The 17,231-nt window shown below is 35.9% G+C and overlaps 1 protein-coding gene across 8 annotated transcripts in view; it reads left to right on the top strand.

Annotated features, from left to right (window-relative positions):
* The window catches only part of STXBP5 (syntaxin binding protein 5), a 112,304-nt gene that overhangs the window by 49,558 nt on the left and 45,515 nt on the right, over positions 1 to 17,231 (top strand). For all 8 annotated transcript variants that reach the window (XM_075748458.1, XM_075748456.1, XM_075748454.1 and 5 more), the window contains exons 8-11: positions 7,980 to 8,103; positions 9,576 to 9,654; positions 15,644 to 15,798; positions 16,788 to 16,860. In XM_075748458.1, the coding sequence (XP_075604573.1) occupies positions 7,980 to 8,103; positions 9,576 to 9,654; positions 15,644 to 15,798; positions 16,788 to 16,860 (431 nt within the window). The remainder of the gene's footprint in view (positions 1 to 7,979; positions 8,104 to 9,575; positions 9,655 to 15,643; positions 15,799 to 16,787; positions 16,861 to 17,231) is intronic.

The raw sequence follows: 17,231 nt of genomic DNA, 5'->3' as shown, positions 1-17,231 counted from the left end.
GAAAAATGCTGACTGGCTTTGCTGGAATTCTGATAAGGTAACCTGCTCATTCTAGTTGAATAACTTAGCAATTCAAATATTTAGCCAAAAAATGAGACATCTATATATATAATAAGCACATAATTCTTTTCAGTGGCAGGCTAGTAGGGTTGTGTAGATTTTAAACTTGAATGGAAAATCAGAAACCAGGGAAATAGAATTGAGCAGGACACGGGAGGGTGCAGGTAACCAAGGTTTTAGGTAAGAGAGTAACTAATAGAGAGGTTTAGACAGAAATAATTTAGCGTGTGGCCATTCTAAATTTGACTCATGCACCTTGATTTTTTTCTTTTTCAACATTTGAGACTGTTAATGTTACATTAAGAGAACAAAATTTACTTCAGAGTTTGAACTTTGGTCAAGAAGATGCAACACAATCTGATTGAGATATGTAACAGAAGTATTTTTACAAGGATGTTGTAACCAGGATGTAACATGATTCATAACTTCTAGAATTAAGCTTGCTCCTGAATGGTTTTCTGGAATATCTTTTCTCATTGACTGGAGCACTAAGACATCTGCTCCCTTTATAATAAAGGAGTCTAAAAAATTGATGGCCTATTAATTCCTTATTTAGCTCACTTCCCCCTCTATCCCCAATAACAAATAGTGTGACATACTATAATTATTAAAATAATGTAGTGTCTTGCCAAGACCTTTATTGATTAGCTCAGTCTAGTCTAAGATTGTGTTGCTGCTCAAAAAGGCAGTCTTACCCTGAACCCAGCAATATCTTTCTGTGATTAGTTGTGGCTACATGAAAATACAGCAAGTCACAGTATAATTAACTTGTCCCCTCTTCCTGTACAACCAAGAAAAGTATCAGTGGGAAAGACCTACTGCATGTGAAAACTTAAGGTGTGAGGAAAATCTTCAGACTTTCTGGCAATGCAGTGGTTTCCTTGCTCAAGAGTGCATGGAGTCTAGCAGTGGTGGAAGAATGCCTTATCTCATGAGATCTCTGCTTCTATTGCACGTAGCAGAGAAAGCTCTCTGCCATTTAGTTTCCTGCTAGCAAACCTTGTAAATTTGAATACTTCTGTGCACAGAATCTTTCTAGCTCTTGTTTCTTATTGGTTTCCTGGTTCGGTGGCTTTGCCAGAGGCTTCTTTTATACGCTGACTCAAAGGGCTGTATTTCATCCACGAATGTGTTTCACCTCTTCTCTCACAGAGATCATGTACATGATATTTTGCCCTGTAGCAGCAGCAGGATTTTCAACCTCAGGATTTATATTCTTGGTTCTCTACTCATTCTTGATGAGAGCTCTTCTGAGTGTGGAGTTGACAACCAGTAGGGAGAGCAACTCAGTCCAATCTTGTTGCACTTGAGATCTGGTGCAGAGCTGCTCATCAGACACAGGAAGTGCTGTCTCGTCTTCCTGACTGTGCCATCTCGAACTCCTGAAGTGTGGCAAGGCAGGGTCTCAGAGATCTTGTTCGGCGAATCAGGCCTGCTTATTAGCACTGGGGAAACATTGACTGGCTTTAACCCTATTGAAAACAAATTATTATTCTGGTACTGGTTAACTGTGTAGTCCAATCAGTCTCAATCCACCACTAGTCATTGCAAAGGTGATGACTGATTCTGTGGCTATTAGAAATTGCAGATGTGAGCTTGGTTGCTGATGGGAGTTGCAGGATTGACATCAGCAGAGCTTGGTGCTACAGCACAGCTGCAGTTCTCTATGAAGTCAAGGCACAAGATGTAGCTATTGGGACTCTGGAACTGGATCCTCTCCAGCTGTGCAGTCTTTCCCATAGAAAAAACACTTCTCTATTTGGAATGATAGTGACTGTTAATGGGTGGCTAGGCTTCATCAGGCATTATGAACAAGATAGCCAAGCATATTGATACCATAAAGACTGTTTGCTGGGAACTTTGCTGTTCAATTAGTCTCCTCCTTTCTCATCACTTTGTAGTTGACATTGGTCTTAAAACACGTAACTTGAGGGACTGTGCAGTCTACCACCGTCATTTGATGCTACTTTTTGACTCAAAACTTCAGATGCGCCAAGGGGTCCATCCGTTATGATTGTACTCTGCTGAGGAACAATGAGGGTCAAACTTCCTGCGCGATCAGAGGTTTATGGAAAGATATTTGTGATTTCCTCAGGGAAGAAGCTGAATGCTATTATCTTTTTGCCACTTCCTGCTTGGCTTCATTCCAAATTACCTGACCTTTAGGAGTCTTTCTTGAAGCAAATTCCCATGTTGCGGTGGGGCAGTCTTATTTATTGCCTGAAAGCTAGGTCATGCTGTCTTCCTGTCTGAACATGTGTACCTGCCCAGCACCCTGCTCTGAGAATTGCAGCACAAGAACACTAGGAGCGTTCATCCCAATGACAGGAGTGCTTATAGGGTGGGCAACACCACTACCTCTAAAACCTTTGTAATTGTATTTCTGCTTAACCATGGCTGGGAGAGGCAACTTTAGGTCGTGATTAGTATTAGTGCTGATTGCTGGCATATTCTTCCCTCCGCAACATTCTAGTTCATAACAGGGAATTTAGTTATAATTTGTTCTTGAATTTTCTATGTTACAAATGGCATCCTGCACTTCCAGTGCTGTATACTTTTTATTATAACAGCAATGTGTTGCATGTTTAGAATTAGTTAGAAGAACGCACAGATAATTTGGAAGAAATTATCTGTGACATAATGGAACTGCAGTTGTGAATGAACTTTTCTTTAGAAAGTTTCTTTGAAACCCTTGCCTGACAACATCCTTTTTGTCTTGGACAGACTCAGTGGAAAATAAGTCTGCAAATTCTTTTTTGCATAATTCTTAAGCCTTTTATGTTCAGACACTGGGGATTTTTAAAAGTTATACATATCTTATGTGGGATACAATTTATTCTGCAACGTTTCCCATCCTACGTTTTCAGCCATAAAAGAAATAAAATAAATTTCTCAACTATTAATTTTGTTTCTAAAAGATTGAAGAGCAACTTTTGAACACTAAAACTAGTTTTTTAATAAGTAGTATTTTGTTTGTTCTGATTTAAAGTAAGCTTTGATAGCATTAACTCAGCAAGTGTATTATAACTATTTTTAGACTCAATGTTCTGGTATATGACTGAGTGTAAGAGATTATTTTACAGCAGTAAAAACATGTCAAAGTAGCCTGTGGGATTAAGAGGAGGGGAAAAAAAAAGCGACCCTAACATGTGACTTGCCAGAAAACAAAGTGTGTCAATGCAGTCATTAGGCACTTGCTTATTTCATTGCATCAAAATGATCTTCATGATATATTACTATTTAAGTCTCAGTAGCTACATTCTTATTTGCAGCATTTTTTCCCTTTCTTTCTTAGGCTATTGTCAAGACAGTTAGCATAGGTATTCCCAAATTATTATGCTTGCTTTGAATATTTTGGTAAACCCGGAGAAAAGGTTTCAGTGTCATCACTTGTTCAAGTTTACCAGAAAATACTGTCCATGTCCACTCTTATTATGATAGTCCTCCATTTCTGTGAAATTTTACCAGGCTATGGAAAACAGTCTGGTTTGCAGAATAACTAATTTCATATCATGGACCTTACCAGTCATACACAGTATACTTCAAGCTGAATTAATGGCACAAAAGAGTAAAGAATCATGGTCAAATCCAAAGAATGATGAAAGAAGTTCTCCATGATTCTGGTGCATTCCTGTGGAGAAACATTTTACCACAGATTGTGTTATACTTGAAAAACAAGCAAGGAGTTGCATATTATTTAAAAAAGAAAAGCCAGTTTACTTTTTTTCCTGAGTTGTAATAACTGTATTTGCAGTAGTCTAAACTTGATATTAGAAAAATCAGGGTTTCTTTTTCCTGAAAAAAGCCTTTTAGAAACAGGGGAAACTGCTTAAATAATAGGTTTTTGTATTCACATCGAAGTATCAATACATTTCTGCATGTATCTTGTCTTGCAGGAAGGTAGGATATGAAGAGTAGTCTCAAACTGTTCTGAAAGGATATGCATATAATCAGCTGTAGGGTTAAAATAAGTCTGTAGGAATTGAAAAGGAATTTTTTTGTATATGTATTTCATGAATTGAAACAGTTAAATCCCCTTGGTGGAAAAATGCAATCAAAACTTGAGTCTCTATTGATGAACTTATCCCTTAAATTGTAAGGTTGTATTTAGAATTATTAATTTTTGTACTTTAAAGAACTAAGAAATAGTAGTGATTTCTAGGGATATTGACAAGCTATTGCAGCAGTAAAACTGAATTTCACAATGTTTTTAAACATGCATTAATCTCTTTAAATGCTAGTGATCTACTTAAGATATTTTTGTAGGAGACTTGCATAAAAATGCTTTTAATTTCTCTCTCAGACTTTTTTGGTTTCTTATTTGTGATTGCACTTCCAGTCCTACAGTCTCCCTCTGGTAACTGTTGCAGTCACTGCAAGAATGTTTCTTTCTGAAAATCAAGTACATCCCCCTTTTCAGGCAGTATAGGAGTCATTTTTCCGCACAGGATAATCCTTCTGGAACAGCTGGTGAAAGTGAGGCTTCCTTTGTGCACAGCCTGTCTCCACATAATACTCTAGGATGGTTAGTTTCCACGCTTCTGGTTAAGTTTTGACATATGTAGGACAGTGCAATCAACCATGCTGGGTTTATTTTTTTTTTTTTTAAAAAGTATTTGTTTGGGTTTTTTCCCCTAGAAAACACATAACTGTCTTGAAAGTTTTGAAACAAACTTCTGTATAGGCCAGAACACCTAACTTAACTTCACATCAAAGTGAAGGGGGTAGTAGGAATACCTTGAACAAGAAACGTTTAGTTACAATTAAGTAAATTTAAAGATTTGTTTAGATAAAGGGTTTTTTACATAAAGCATTCTCTGTGTAAGTCCCTGTACAGATTCCCTGTATTTCATGCATGTCTGTAAATGGAAATATTCAGAATGTTAGTGAGGCCAGTACTTGGGTTACCTGTGCACACGACAACTCTTAAGGATACAGACATCTTGTGCCTTAAATATAGCAACAGTCCTCTGTGGTACTAGTGCATGATCTTGTCATAAGGGATTACTGTCTGGGAGCCATATGACCAGTTATAGTCTACAAAAATATTTGACACAGTTGGATCAGCACCAGCTGATTTCAGCGTACTGCTGCATTATGGTACCAAAAGGGTACCAGATGAACTTTTAGATCAAGATGAGAGTTAGAATAAAACTCTCAAAGTTTTAATCATGGATCAGTAAGTTTTGTGTAAAATATGGAAAAAAAAATATTATCCCTAGGGGCTTTTGGTGTCTGAGAAGCTATGTATAGATTTGCAGCCTCAGTGGGTTCTGCTTGATTTTTCCATCTTGGATGTTATGCTTTCCTTCTAATTCTAGCACTAACATTAAACATGGGGAAAAATGTTAGAACTTTTGCTCTTAAGTATTGGGATGACTTTTCAGTTATTGGTTTTGTTTTGGTGATTGAGGCTATTGATATCAACCAACTAGTGCCACCTAAATTTATTGTACTTTTTGACTTGTCACTGTAGATATACTAGCCTGTTGTATACCTAGAGATTATGCTACAACTACTTACAGGTCTGGTTTTATTTTTCAGGCTTACAAAAAGTTGTGAATTGTGTAATAGCAAAGGATAGTGCTCCTGTTCCAAAGTTTATCATACTCAGTCCACAGGACTGTTAACTAGATTATTTTAAAAATATATAAAAATGTGGGTTTGTTATGCTTTAAATCATATTTAGCTGCTTTGCTAAATGTAACCAGATGCTCTATAAAACTAGGCAATAAATAGCCATAAAGCCAAAGGCCTCATTCTCTTTCAGTGTTCTTTCCATCCCATCAGGTTCCTTGGAGAAATTAAGTGATAGCAGTGATCCTTCTCTCTTGTGCTCAGTTTATCAGATCTTATGTTCACAAGCATTAATGCCATTTCAACGGTAATGGGTGGTTGTGTTTTCTTCCTCTTGACCTTTTTCAAGAAAAGGAAAAAAGTTCATATTTCAGATTTATCCTTCTACAAAGCTTTCTTACTGATTCTTAAGACCTGCTTCTATGTAAATGTGTATCAAAAACTGTTCTCTTGTCAGGGTTAGACTCCACATGGAACAGTATTTAAAACATACTTACTACATTTTATTGCTAATCATAGTATAGATAATTTCTTTTCTTAGTGAAACGAGCTCTTTGAAATGCAAACTTTGCTTTACCAAGTTGCACTTTCAAACTTGCTGATACCTGACTTTGGTACTACATTGGTAAACAAAAATAAATTTTCAATATTTATGCAAAATTTCTAATACCTGCTTTTATTTGCTAAATAATTATCTTATGGACAGAATGAGAAAGACTATTTCACTTTGACTCTAGGAGACTTTATGTGAGATGTCTAGCTACATATGTGTAGATGTGATAATTGTACACTGCATCTGTCTTCTATCAATCTGTAGTGATTCCACGTTACATAGGGAACATGATTAATTACTGAACTTAGTTAATCTGTAGTTTACAGATATCCAGATCTTCTGCTACTTTAAGTTGGAGAAGTTATTACTGGAGACTCTACACTCATGTAGTATAGTCATTTTCCTCTGTCATTTAATCTTTGAATTCTCCCAATCACATTGGTGGAAACCGTCTTGGTTTTCTGTATAATTTTATGAAATGTGAAGAGCTGATCTGTGTATAATCAGTTCAGGCAAAGCTAGCTTAGATCTGGCTTGTGTGATTTGCTTTTTACCTGTTAATTCACTGCCTAAGCTTTGACTGCAAGTTAGGGTTCCCCTCTACTCACACCCTTAGGCTTCCTCATAGAGGACAACCCTGGGTACCTAAGGAGTTGGAGCAAGTCTAAGCCCTGCTTACAGACAGAGCCTCTACTTGAGGGTATCCACTCAAAAGATGGTATTGGGCCCGTTGGGATTCATGTATTCAGGTCCTGCTTTCAGTTTACCTGGAGTAATGTCTTTACCATAAGTATTAAGCAAGCCTACCTTCAGTGATATCAAAGCTCCATAGTTCTTGCAGGTAGTACTTCCTTCTGCACCTTTTGGGTAGTAGAGAAATACTTTGGGTTTTCATTCTTTATTGATATTTTCATGCTATAACTAAACTTCCCTTGAACGTCACCTAATGGTTTCATAATTTCTCTATGTACTAATAGAGATACTGGAAATGGAAATAGTACTAATCTTTTCTTACTAGTTAATGTCTTTGTAGTCTTTGCTTCATTGTTTGCTTTTTCTCTCACCTTAAGGCAGCAGCTACATCTCATTTACTCAGCTTTCTTCAGCAGTAAGATTTCATGTGGCATGGCCTAATAATTGCATTCTTAATTTTATGAATATAAATATGTTTCTGTATTTATGGAAAGATTTACTAGTGGATTCCTATGCTTTCCTGTACCTCAAAACTGCCAGTGCAACATTAGAATGTTTATTCAAGCTAATATTTTGTCATCATCACTTCCAAAAAAATCCTATCATTACTTCAATTCTCACTTATGTTCTCAGCCCCCATTTGCCTCTCATGCATATCCACATAGACATCTCAAAATGCCATTTAAAACTTTGTATTAATAATCCCATTAACCAGATATTTTTGTTTGGGCAGTGTATTTTTTTCCCAGTAATATGAAATTTTGGCTAGCAAAGCTGAAATAAGTGCTTGCAGTTATTCTCTGCGTGCCACCTGAAAAATACCATAATGCTACACTTTGAGGATGATTCCCCCCCCGCCCGTAAACATGTAATTACAATGAAGACAGTATTTTTGATGGATAAAATATGTCTGAAAGAAGTACTTATGAACAGAAAACATACTATGGGTAAATTAGGACATACTAAGAGCAGTAGATTTAATTAGTACTTTCTCTAATTTCCTTTTGCTGTCTAATATCAGTGAGGAAGGAGTTAAGGATAAAATGGTACTATGATACTTGACTCTTACTGTTCTATTTTCTCTTTTCTTGCATAGGCTATTCACTCCGTGGCTTGGCATCATGAAGGCAAACAATTTATTTGTAGTCACTCAGATGGTACCTTGACCATATGGAATGTTAAATCTCCTACCAAACCATTCCAGACAATCACTCCACATGGTAAGCTGTGTTTGGCAGCTCTTAAATCACAGAGAACTTATTTTTTAATAGAAGCGTGTCTTGCAAAACCAAGTATTAAAAATGCATTTGCAGTTCAAGTAAAAACTTTGTCATATCAAATTCTGATAGAGTTCATTAAGAAAAAGCCCAGTCTTTATGAAATAAGAATCCAAATCAGTGCAGCTTTGTCTAAATCTCTGAACTTTAAGCTGGCCTTTAATACAATGTCATTGATCTCAAAGTTAACTAATGCATATTTTGCAGGGCTTGCTTTTTGCTTGACATTACAATCCCATATGTTGTTTAAAATACATATAAGCAAGCATCTGTTTCATGTATAAATGTGTAGATTACCACAGAAATTCTTGGAAAGGTTTGTAACAGAGTAAGACTAGCATCTGGTAAGATGTTCCCACTTCTGAGAAGTCTTGCATTAATGTTAATCTAGGAAATTAACATTACATGTTGTTCTTCTGTGAAATATGCTGCTTATCTTCAAAAAAAGTTCTATACAAATGCCAGGTTTACATGGTCTGTGTGTATGTCTAAGTCATGTCTTAGCAACTTATTTACCTCAAATTCTTAAGTGTGAATGTAGCAGGATAATCTGTGAGGTTACAGTCATAGTACAAGATGCTATAGCTAAACATCCTGGTTTACCGATCTGAGCCTCCAGAAAGTCCATGTTTACTGCGTTAGCTGTGAACTCAGTGGAAAAAAGGAAGCTGTGGATTTCTATATGATCTGGTAACAGTAAAAAAAACCGCCAAACCTGAACGCTGCTGTAATAAAACTGGTTAGTCAAGAATAACCTTATTTTAATAGGTTTTGGCCTCTTAATAAACATTTTTATTTGGATCTTGGGCTGAAAATTGAATTTTCTGTGGAGCTTTATAGTTGTATCAGATCTTTTCAATGTTCAGATAGAAAAGATACATATTTACACCATACTCTTAACTTCTACTGACTCCATGGGAAATTATATGTGTAGAAGCTTTAGTTGCTAATAGTGCATAATAGAGAAAGGGCCTTCATGTTCAAATTCAAGTCTTAGCCCTTAAGGATAACACTCAGAATAAACTTTATTTTACTTGTGAGCTGACCAATTTTAATTGCAAAATGATAGACACAAGAAATTTTAAATCTCCCAGTGCTACTTAAAACAACTTTTTTAGGGGAGGATTATAGTTTTAAACAAATAACTCTACAATATTTCTACACCAACCCACCACTTCCCCCCCCCCCCCCCGCACCCCCCCCTCCCCCCCGACAAAAAACACACCTAAAACCTAAATATTCTAGGTTGGGATATGTAGAGTTTTAATGATGTTATTCCAAGACATACTCTATAATTGTCAGAGGTGTTGCATATATATATGAATGGTCTACTTTGCAAGTTGCATAGTGAATTTCATAATTTGTCGTCATATTATGGAACTTTAAGATTAATATGAAAAAATAATTCACTTTAGGAAAGCAGTTGAAGGATGGAAAGAAGCCAGAACCCTGCAAACCTATCCTTAAGGTGGAATATAAAACAACTAGAGCTGGGTAAGACTTGTTTTGTATGCAAAATTAACATATGTGAAATAAATGCCTCTCTCTGGGAATGTACTCTGTTTCCCAGTTGTTGGGATACATATACTGATGGTACTGAGCTATGGTAAAACAGCTGAAATAGTTTTGGGGAATCACACATGTTTTTATAGTTTATTCAGCAATATGTGAACAAACTACAGACCTTAACTTAGGTTAAGATACTGCTAATGCATTACCTACATGCTTCTTCCATGCTATTAAACTCATGTGTATTTTTGCTCAAACTTTTGAGACTATTAAAGAAAAAAAGGCTGATAAAGCACAGAAAACACTGAAGCACAGATCTGAAAAACTGACAAATAGTAGCCTGATGCGAATATTCTTAATTCTGAATGTGTGTTCCTCCCCCAAAAATGTTACTGACAGATAAGCTCTTCTGGTAGAGTGCGGTAATTTGTGCAGTGAATTGTGCCTAATGATGCACATTGAGAATGTAACAAAGCAGTAATTGCAACAAGAGTCTCAGATGGAATTACAGTATCTTGAGTAGCATGTTTTGTTACCAAGACTGCAATTAGGATTGAAGGATTTCATGAACTGTATGGAATTTCTTTTATTTATGGTTCTAAAGTGCTTTAAATGTTTGAGTAAAAAGTGCAGTATAAAGATAAAATATTCATGGCAACCTGTTTGGCTATTTGCAAATGTTGATATTTTTTGGCATGTTTTTTTTCTTTGACTTGTAGGGGGGTTATTTAATTTACTTTCCAGGCATTCAAATCTATAGAAGTTTGTTACTTAATTGATGTAATATAGGTTTCTACTATATATTGCTATACCCATTGTGGTAGGTTGACCCTGGCTGGAGGCCAGGTGCCCACCAAAGCTGCTTTATCACTCTCCTCAACCGGACAGGGGAGAGAAAACATAGCAAAAGGCTCGTGGGTCGAGATAAGGGCATGGAGAGATCACTCACCAATTACTGTCACGGGCAAAACAGACTCAACTTGGGGAAATTGATTTAATTTATTACCAATCAAATCAGAGTAGGATAATGAGGCCAGGAGCCTGCTCTAGCACGGGCTTCCCACGGGGTCACAGCCTCCTTCAGGTGCCTCCGCCCACTCTGGCGTGGGATCCTACATGGGCTGCAGCCTTCTGTTATAAATAATCATTCTGAAGGAAAAGATTATTTGAATGTGGTTATAATATGACAGTCTGAAAACTAGTTGACTTTTCACACAGTTTAGAGGAGCTCATTCTAGTATAATTTCTAAGAACACATAGCTCTCTGGGGAGACTACTTTTTTCTAGTGTGGGCTCTTTTCTGTTACACCTCTCATTTTCCAGTGTTCATCCAAACAGTGTTTTGATGCATATAAATTTAATATTTCTTCTCTATTCAGTGTACTTCTAAACCTGTAACTATTGTGATACTTTTCCAGGACTTTAATTTAAAAAAGATAAACAAAAAACCATAAACCCAATTTGCGCTGTGATAGTGAAGCAGTGCACTGAAAATATCCGTTCATTTATTGCTACATGTACTTCAGTTCACACTTGAATTTTCAGTTTAACTTGCAATCTTATTACAAGAATTTTAAGGCAAGGCAGAACTACCTTTCAATGCTTAAAATTTTGATGTTTTTTCTCTTTACCAATTGAAATTGATTAGGTATGATGAACATGATACAATTCTGACTTTTAGCTAAAGCACTGTCATTTGTTCATGGCTTAATTTCCAAAGTTTTTTCTAGCCACTTGAAGAATATAAGAAACAAATCAAAAACTTGCTTCTACAGCAGTCTGTTCTAACTGTTCTTCAAAAACAAACCAAAGAAACCCACGAAAAACAACCCCCAAAATCTTATAACATATTTAAGAGTTTAATATATATTTAAGCTATTTCACTTCTTTATTGTGGAAAAACAGTGAGTAACTGTTCCATGTTCACTTTTTCCGTGCTCTACATGGAACTCTAACATCTTTGTCACCCCTTCTTTCTTGCTCCTCCCTTATCCATAGTGGTCTAGGATCTAGGTTTATTTCAGTATCTGCTCATGTGGAAAATACTTCATTAATGTGATCTTGTTTTCTTTACTGCTTCTAATTCTGATAAGGTTTTTGGAGAAAATACATCCAGAACCACACAGAAGGAAGGAACATAACTGATTGCAACCAGTAGTAGGGGCTACAGACACTATTCTTTCTACTGTTGCAGCTCTTATTAATCCCTTCTCACTTTTTTCTCCATTATGTCTTCCATACTGTGAAGCTGGAGTCAGGGAAACAGGAGGACACGAGACTACTGCTGGTTCTTATAGACTACCTGTTTATCTTAAGTTTGTAGCTTTTCTGTTGTTGGGTTTAGTTTAATGCACATGCTGCTTGTGAAGTCGCCAAAGCTTTTTACCCTACAACAATAGTATGTCTGTAGTTTTATATCCGGCAGAATATATGTAGAAACGTTACTATTGACAGTCATCCCATACCTAGGATAGGGAGTCGAAAGGCAAGTTTATGGTATATTCCTTGAGCAAACTGGCATAATTTTCCAATCCCAGAGCATAATGTCATTGTTCTCCATTTTTCAAGCGATGAGTTCTGGTAGGTTACCTTTTGAGCTTGCTGAAATTGTTTCCATGTTGCCTCTTATGCATACTTTTTTGTCTAAAGTGAATTTAGAGAAGCTCTTGAGCTTCCTAATGCTGTTTCCCATCTCTCCAGATTCAGTTCCTTATAATATTTACTCTAGTTGATATTAGCTTTATGGTAAAATTGCCCAAGGTTATTCTTTGCTACTAGAACTCTGTATAATAGAAGTTACAGCTCAAAAGTCTCCCCATAAAACATAACCAAAAGGGTATTGTCTTGGTAGCTAATGCAGCTGTCATTGACTAACTGTAGAGTTACCCCTTAAGATGGATGTATATAACTGGGACCCAGAGGTTACTATAATAATGAGGTCTCCAGATAAGTAAAACTTCTTGATCTGTTAATTTAGTTTGAATAGTACTATTTCGTTGTGTTCCCAAAATTAATTTGTAATTTATCTTCATTACTACTTTAAGATTTCCGGTCTTAGGCTAAACTAACTCTTGAAGTCTTTTTTACATCTTTATTACTAGGGATTAACTTCTTGATAAATTCACCTGTGGCTTGAAAAGTAAGCCAACTGGTACCAATGGCCTGACTTCTGTATATACTGTCCTGTCTTGCATCCAGATTGCCAGAAACTGACTGACAGTTTACTTCTAAAATTGAGCAGAAACATCCTTCAGGGTTGTGAGTCACTCAGCTCTCAGCTGGATTTTTTTCATACTCTGCAAGACCTCATCATGTGTCTTCTGAAAGTGTTTTTTTTTTTTTAAATGAAACATTGTCCCCCCTTTGTAGTGAATTTTTTATAGTGTTCCCCAAGAGATTTTACAGTTTTAACTGATGAGGAAATTAATGTAAAGGGATTGCTTCCATACTTGTTGAAGCAGAACTCTTTCAAAGAAGAGTCTCCGTGTTACAGCATTTTAGCAGCTACTATAGCAATTCTCTAAGAGCTAAGCACTGCTCTTTGTTAAATGTTTTCCATTGTTTCAGGTAGGTAAAATAACTGTCAAAGTTGGATCCATCTCATCTATGATGTAAAGTACAGCATTTTTTATTTTTCTTTTAAATTATCCATTTCTATTTATTATCCATGTGCACTAACCTTTTAATACGTATCATAACTGAAGGACAACACTGTAAGTAATTACAAAATGCACAGCTTGTCTTAGTGGTAAAATCAGTTTGAACATATGAAAAGTTCATATGCAAACCTGTATTAGTCTTTCTGGCAGACTAAAGTCAACTTTAATCTTTGACTCATCTGTGAAAAATCCATGTGACAGATCTATGTAATCTATTTTTAGCTCTTCCATTCTTTGCTTCATAAGGATACAGATTCTGGCAAGCCTGCTCAAAGCAACCTGATTACCTTGAGAAATAAAACCAGGAGAAACCAGCATGCAGTTTTCACTGTGATGTATGAAACTTAAAGTTAAATTTGTCACTGTGGTATTGTCAGTTGATCTTGGTGAACTTGCAAGTTCAATAATTACTTGCGATAATTACTGTAAATTGTCCTGGCAGCATTGTTGTTTAAAAAACTAATGATTTTGTGAAGACAAAAAATAGTGCAGTAAATCATTCCAGCATGATGAGATACTGCAAGTACATCACACCAGTATTTTTCTTTTCATTGACATCCTGAAAAATATCAAGTTAAACTTTAGTTTGCCCTTTTCCTGAAATTTACTTCATAGACCTGACCATAAAAGATTGTGTAAAGTTCCAGTATGAAGAATTGAGATTAAATGAAAGCTTGGAAAAAACTTACCCCTCTTCTAGAAATACCCTTTTAGCTACTGTTGGAGGCAGGATATTGAACTCGGCAGACCCATGGTCTAATTTATGGCCATTTAAGGTCTTTTTCTCAGCCAGCAGATCTCTTTGATCCTATCAACTCTTCAGTCATAGGGATTTCTGAAGGACCAGGCAGATTGTGAAATAATTGTACAAACTGAAAGCTTATCCTGGTCTGCTTTGCTTTCAGTGTTGCAAACACTGAGCAAACTTCAGCCAAGCCTTAAACTCATGAAGGGCAGCATGTGCATAAACTGAATACTTCATGCATAGTTTTCAAGTAGAAAGATGTACCTAACCTGTCATGTTTGTGTTTCAAATGCTAACTAGTGAAAGCCATTTAGATGGTATGGGAAAGATGGTGGTGTAGGAAAAGACAAAAAATAAAATATCTCTTCAGACTCATTTTCACAATATGTCAGGATGGCTTTTTTCCACATATTGACATCTTACCTGCTTCCAAGGTAGACGCAAACAAAGAGTAGGATTCCTACCTAAAGTGAGCATAAAAATAGATCAGAAGAATTTCATACTCTAAGTGCTTATTTTTCCTCCAGAAACATAACCTGGAATTTGAAGCAATAGTCAATAATGAAATTTCTTGTTGTGTATACTTATAAACAGTCAGTCTGCTCTTTAAAAGGTATGATACCCTATTTTAAACATAAACAGTATTGAAATGAGTGATGACTTCTGATAATTGGGAAAGAAGAAAATACCTAGTAAGATGAATATATTACTTTATCTTGTTTTTCAATAAATGCAATACTAAACTATATAATGTGCATATTGTTGAAAATATGGATGTATTTAAAAATGTTTCTGTAAAGACTTTTAAAAAATTTTTGAAGGGAAGTCTCTAATGCCTTTTTCTCAAGACTAGAAGAAATATTTTTGCTTTGCTATACTCAGCCATTTAATTATGCAGTAGAAGTAGTCTATGACATAAGTAGTTTCTTGAATTTTTTTGTGTGGTGGTAGGGAAATGGATAAAATGTTTACAGTAAATGTGTGATGAGAACACTATGGGCATTTATTTGTCCTTACTACTTAAAAGATGTTAGGTCTCTGAAGCTTATCAAGCAGCTGGTTGCTTCTCCAAGACAGGCATATTATTGTGATGGCAAAATTACTTTACACTGTTTGCAAAATTGTTCATCCTGTAAAACTTAGGCTAATACTATATAGGAAGTAAATGGGACTTTTTTCCTGTTCCTGCTGGAATATTTTATATCATGGATAAATGAGACTGTTGGCAAATCAAAATTTGCGGTTCAGTAGAAAGGAAGCAATTCTAAAGCTTAACAAAATTAAAAACAAACAAACAACTCTCATCTTGGCAAACAATTACAAAGATAAATAAGCAAGATAGAACAAAAACTTTGGAAGAGATGTTTGACTTGAGTTGTAGTCTTCCAACTCTTGGGTTTTAGGTTTTGAAACACATACCCAAGCTACACATTGCATGGAGAGCTGGTTTGCATTATTCTTTCTGTATCTGTTTAATGTTATATCATTGAACTTTATTATAAGGTTACAAAAACTGCCCAGTTTTACATATTATCTTGGCTTGATCCTAAATGCCTCTGCTTTTTTCTAGGGAGCCCTTCATCATTCTCTCAGGAGGCTTGTCATATGACACTGTAGGAAGAAGACCCTGTTTAACAGTTATGCATGGGAAAAGTACTGCTGTGCTAGAGATGGATTACTCTATTGTTGATTTTCTAACCCTCTGTGAAACACCATATCCTAATGGTAGGCTCTGTAAAGATTTTTATTTTTTTTCTTCTCAGTACTTCGACCTCTTCTCTCAGAGGTTTTATTCCATCAGAATATTCTTTTCTATGGCCTTTGTGTTTTGTCTCTGGGGATCAGACTACAGCAACAACATCTGTTATCCCTGTTGTCTGAAGTCTGTTTTGCTTTCCCAATGTGTTATAATAGTCTATTATAAAACCTATTTTGCTTCTAGGAGAATGCTGATTACTGGTTGCATGGTTTTTCCTTTTTTAATCCCAAAAGCATGTGCAGACAAAAAGTAGCATTACAATTTTAAGCTGTAGTTACTGCAGCAGATGCGTTCATCAATATTTGAGCGCATAAGACCTTTCCAGTCAATGCTAAGTCTTGATTAGTATTTGTGTAGTACTCATAACTTTTAGTGACTTTATTCATTCCAATACTCACATGAAGTTCATCACTAACCTGTAATCTCCCTTTTGCGGAAGGGGATATTTTATCATGCAGGTAGTTGTCCCAGATTAATAGTCTTATATTTCTGAATACTCCGATGTTTTTAGCTGTCAGCTTCCATCAGAGTTTATAAAACCACTTAGCTCAGAAAATGAGGTCTGCCTGAAAGTGGGCAAGATAAACTTTGGAAACTCTTTCAATTTTCTTACTTTAGTGTCAAGTTGACTGTCTTTCAATCCATTTTGTAATCAATTAGAATTTAAACCCTAGTGAATATGAGGAAAAGAAGTTTGGGGGTGGGAGTATGTTATTTTTCAGTAATTGGCTCTTCCTGAAAAATACTGCTTCTACAAGTTCTTCTACATGTTCCTTTTCCTGTTATTTGAGCTGGTTAAGTGGTTCTAGCAAATTGAGAGTTGGGAATATTGAATTAAAGGGATAGCATGGCTTTTCCAAACTTATCTTGGAGTATTCTGGGGAGTCAGTATATAAAATATCTTCAGAAACTGTATAGTCATAGAACTACACTTACTAATAGGTAACTTTTTCAGACTTTCAGGAACCATATGCTGTAGTTGTTCTTCTGGAAAAGGACTTAGTACTCATTGACCTTGCACAAAATGGGTAAGAATCTTGTGTAGTCTTTTTAATGGCTGGCTGCAGTGGTCAGCCTATTGTTCTGCTCTATAGTGTGTTAATCTACTGTAACATCTCCCTGTCCAGAACATAAAATTTTGAATATTAAATACAAGGTTTTTTCAGCAGAAATGAGAATCTTTATAGATCAGCTTTTCTCAATTTAATATGTTGTAGGTGAGTAGAATATTCAGTGACTTTTTCCAGGCTTGATTGACCGACAGAAATTACTCACAGATCACTGCTGCTTTTTAATTATCATAATTTATTCTGAAGTTGATTCCTTAGTGCTATGAGGGGAGCTTGGAATTTTGGGGAAGGGAGCAGGTGGAATAACTGCTCAGATAAGCCAGGTTATT

Source organism: Balearica regulorum, chromosome 3 (assembly GCF_011004875.1).
Source record: "Balearica regulorum gibbericeps isolate bBalReg1 chromosome 3, bBalReg1.pri, whole genome shotgun sequence".
Taxonomy (NCBI): domain Eukaryota; kingdom Metazoa; phylum Chordata; class Aves; order Gruiformes; family Gruidae; genus Balearica; species Balearica regulorum.
This window is presented reverse-complemented; position numbering and strand designations above follow the sequence as displayed.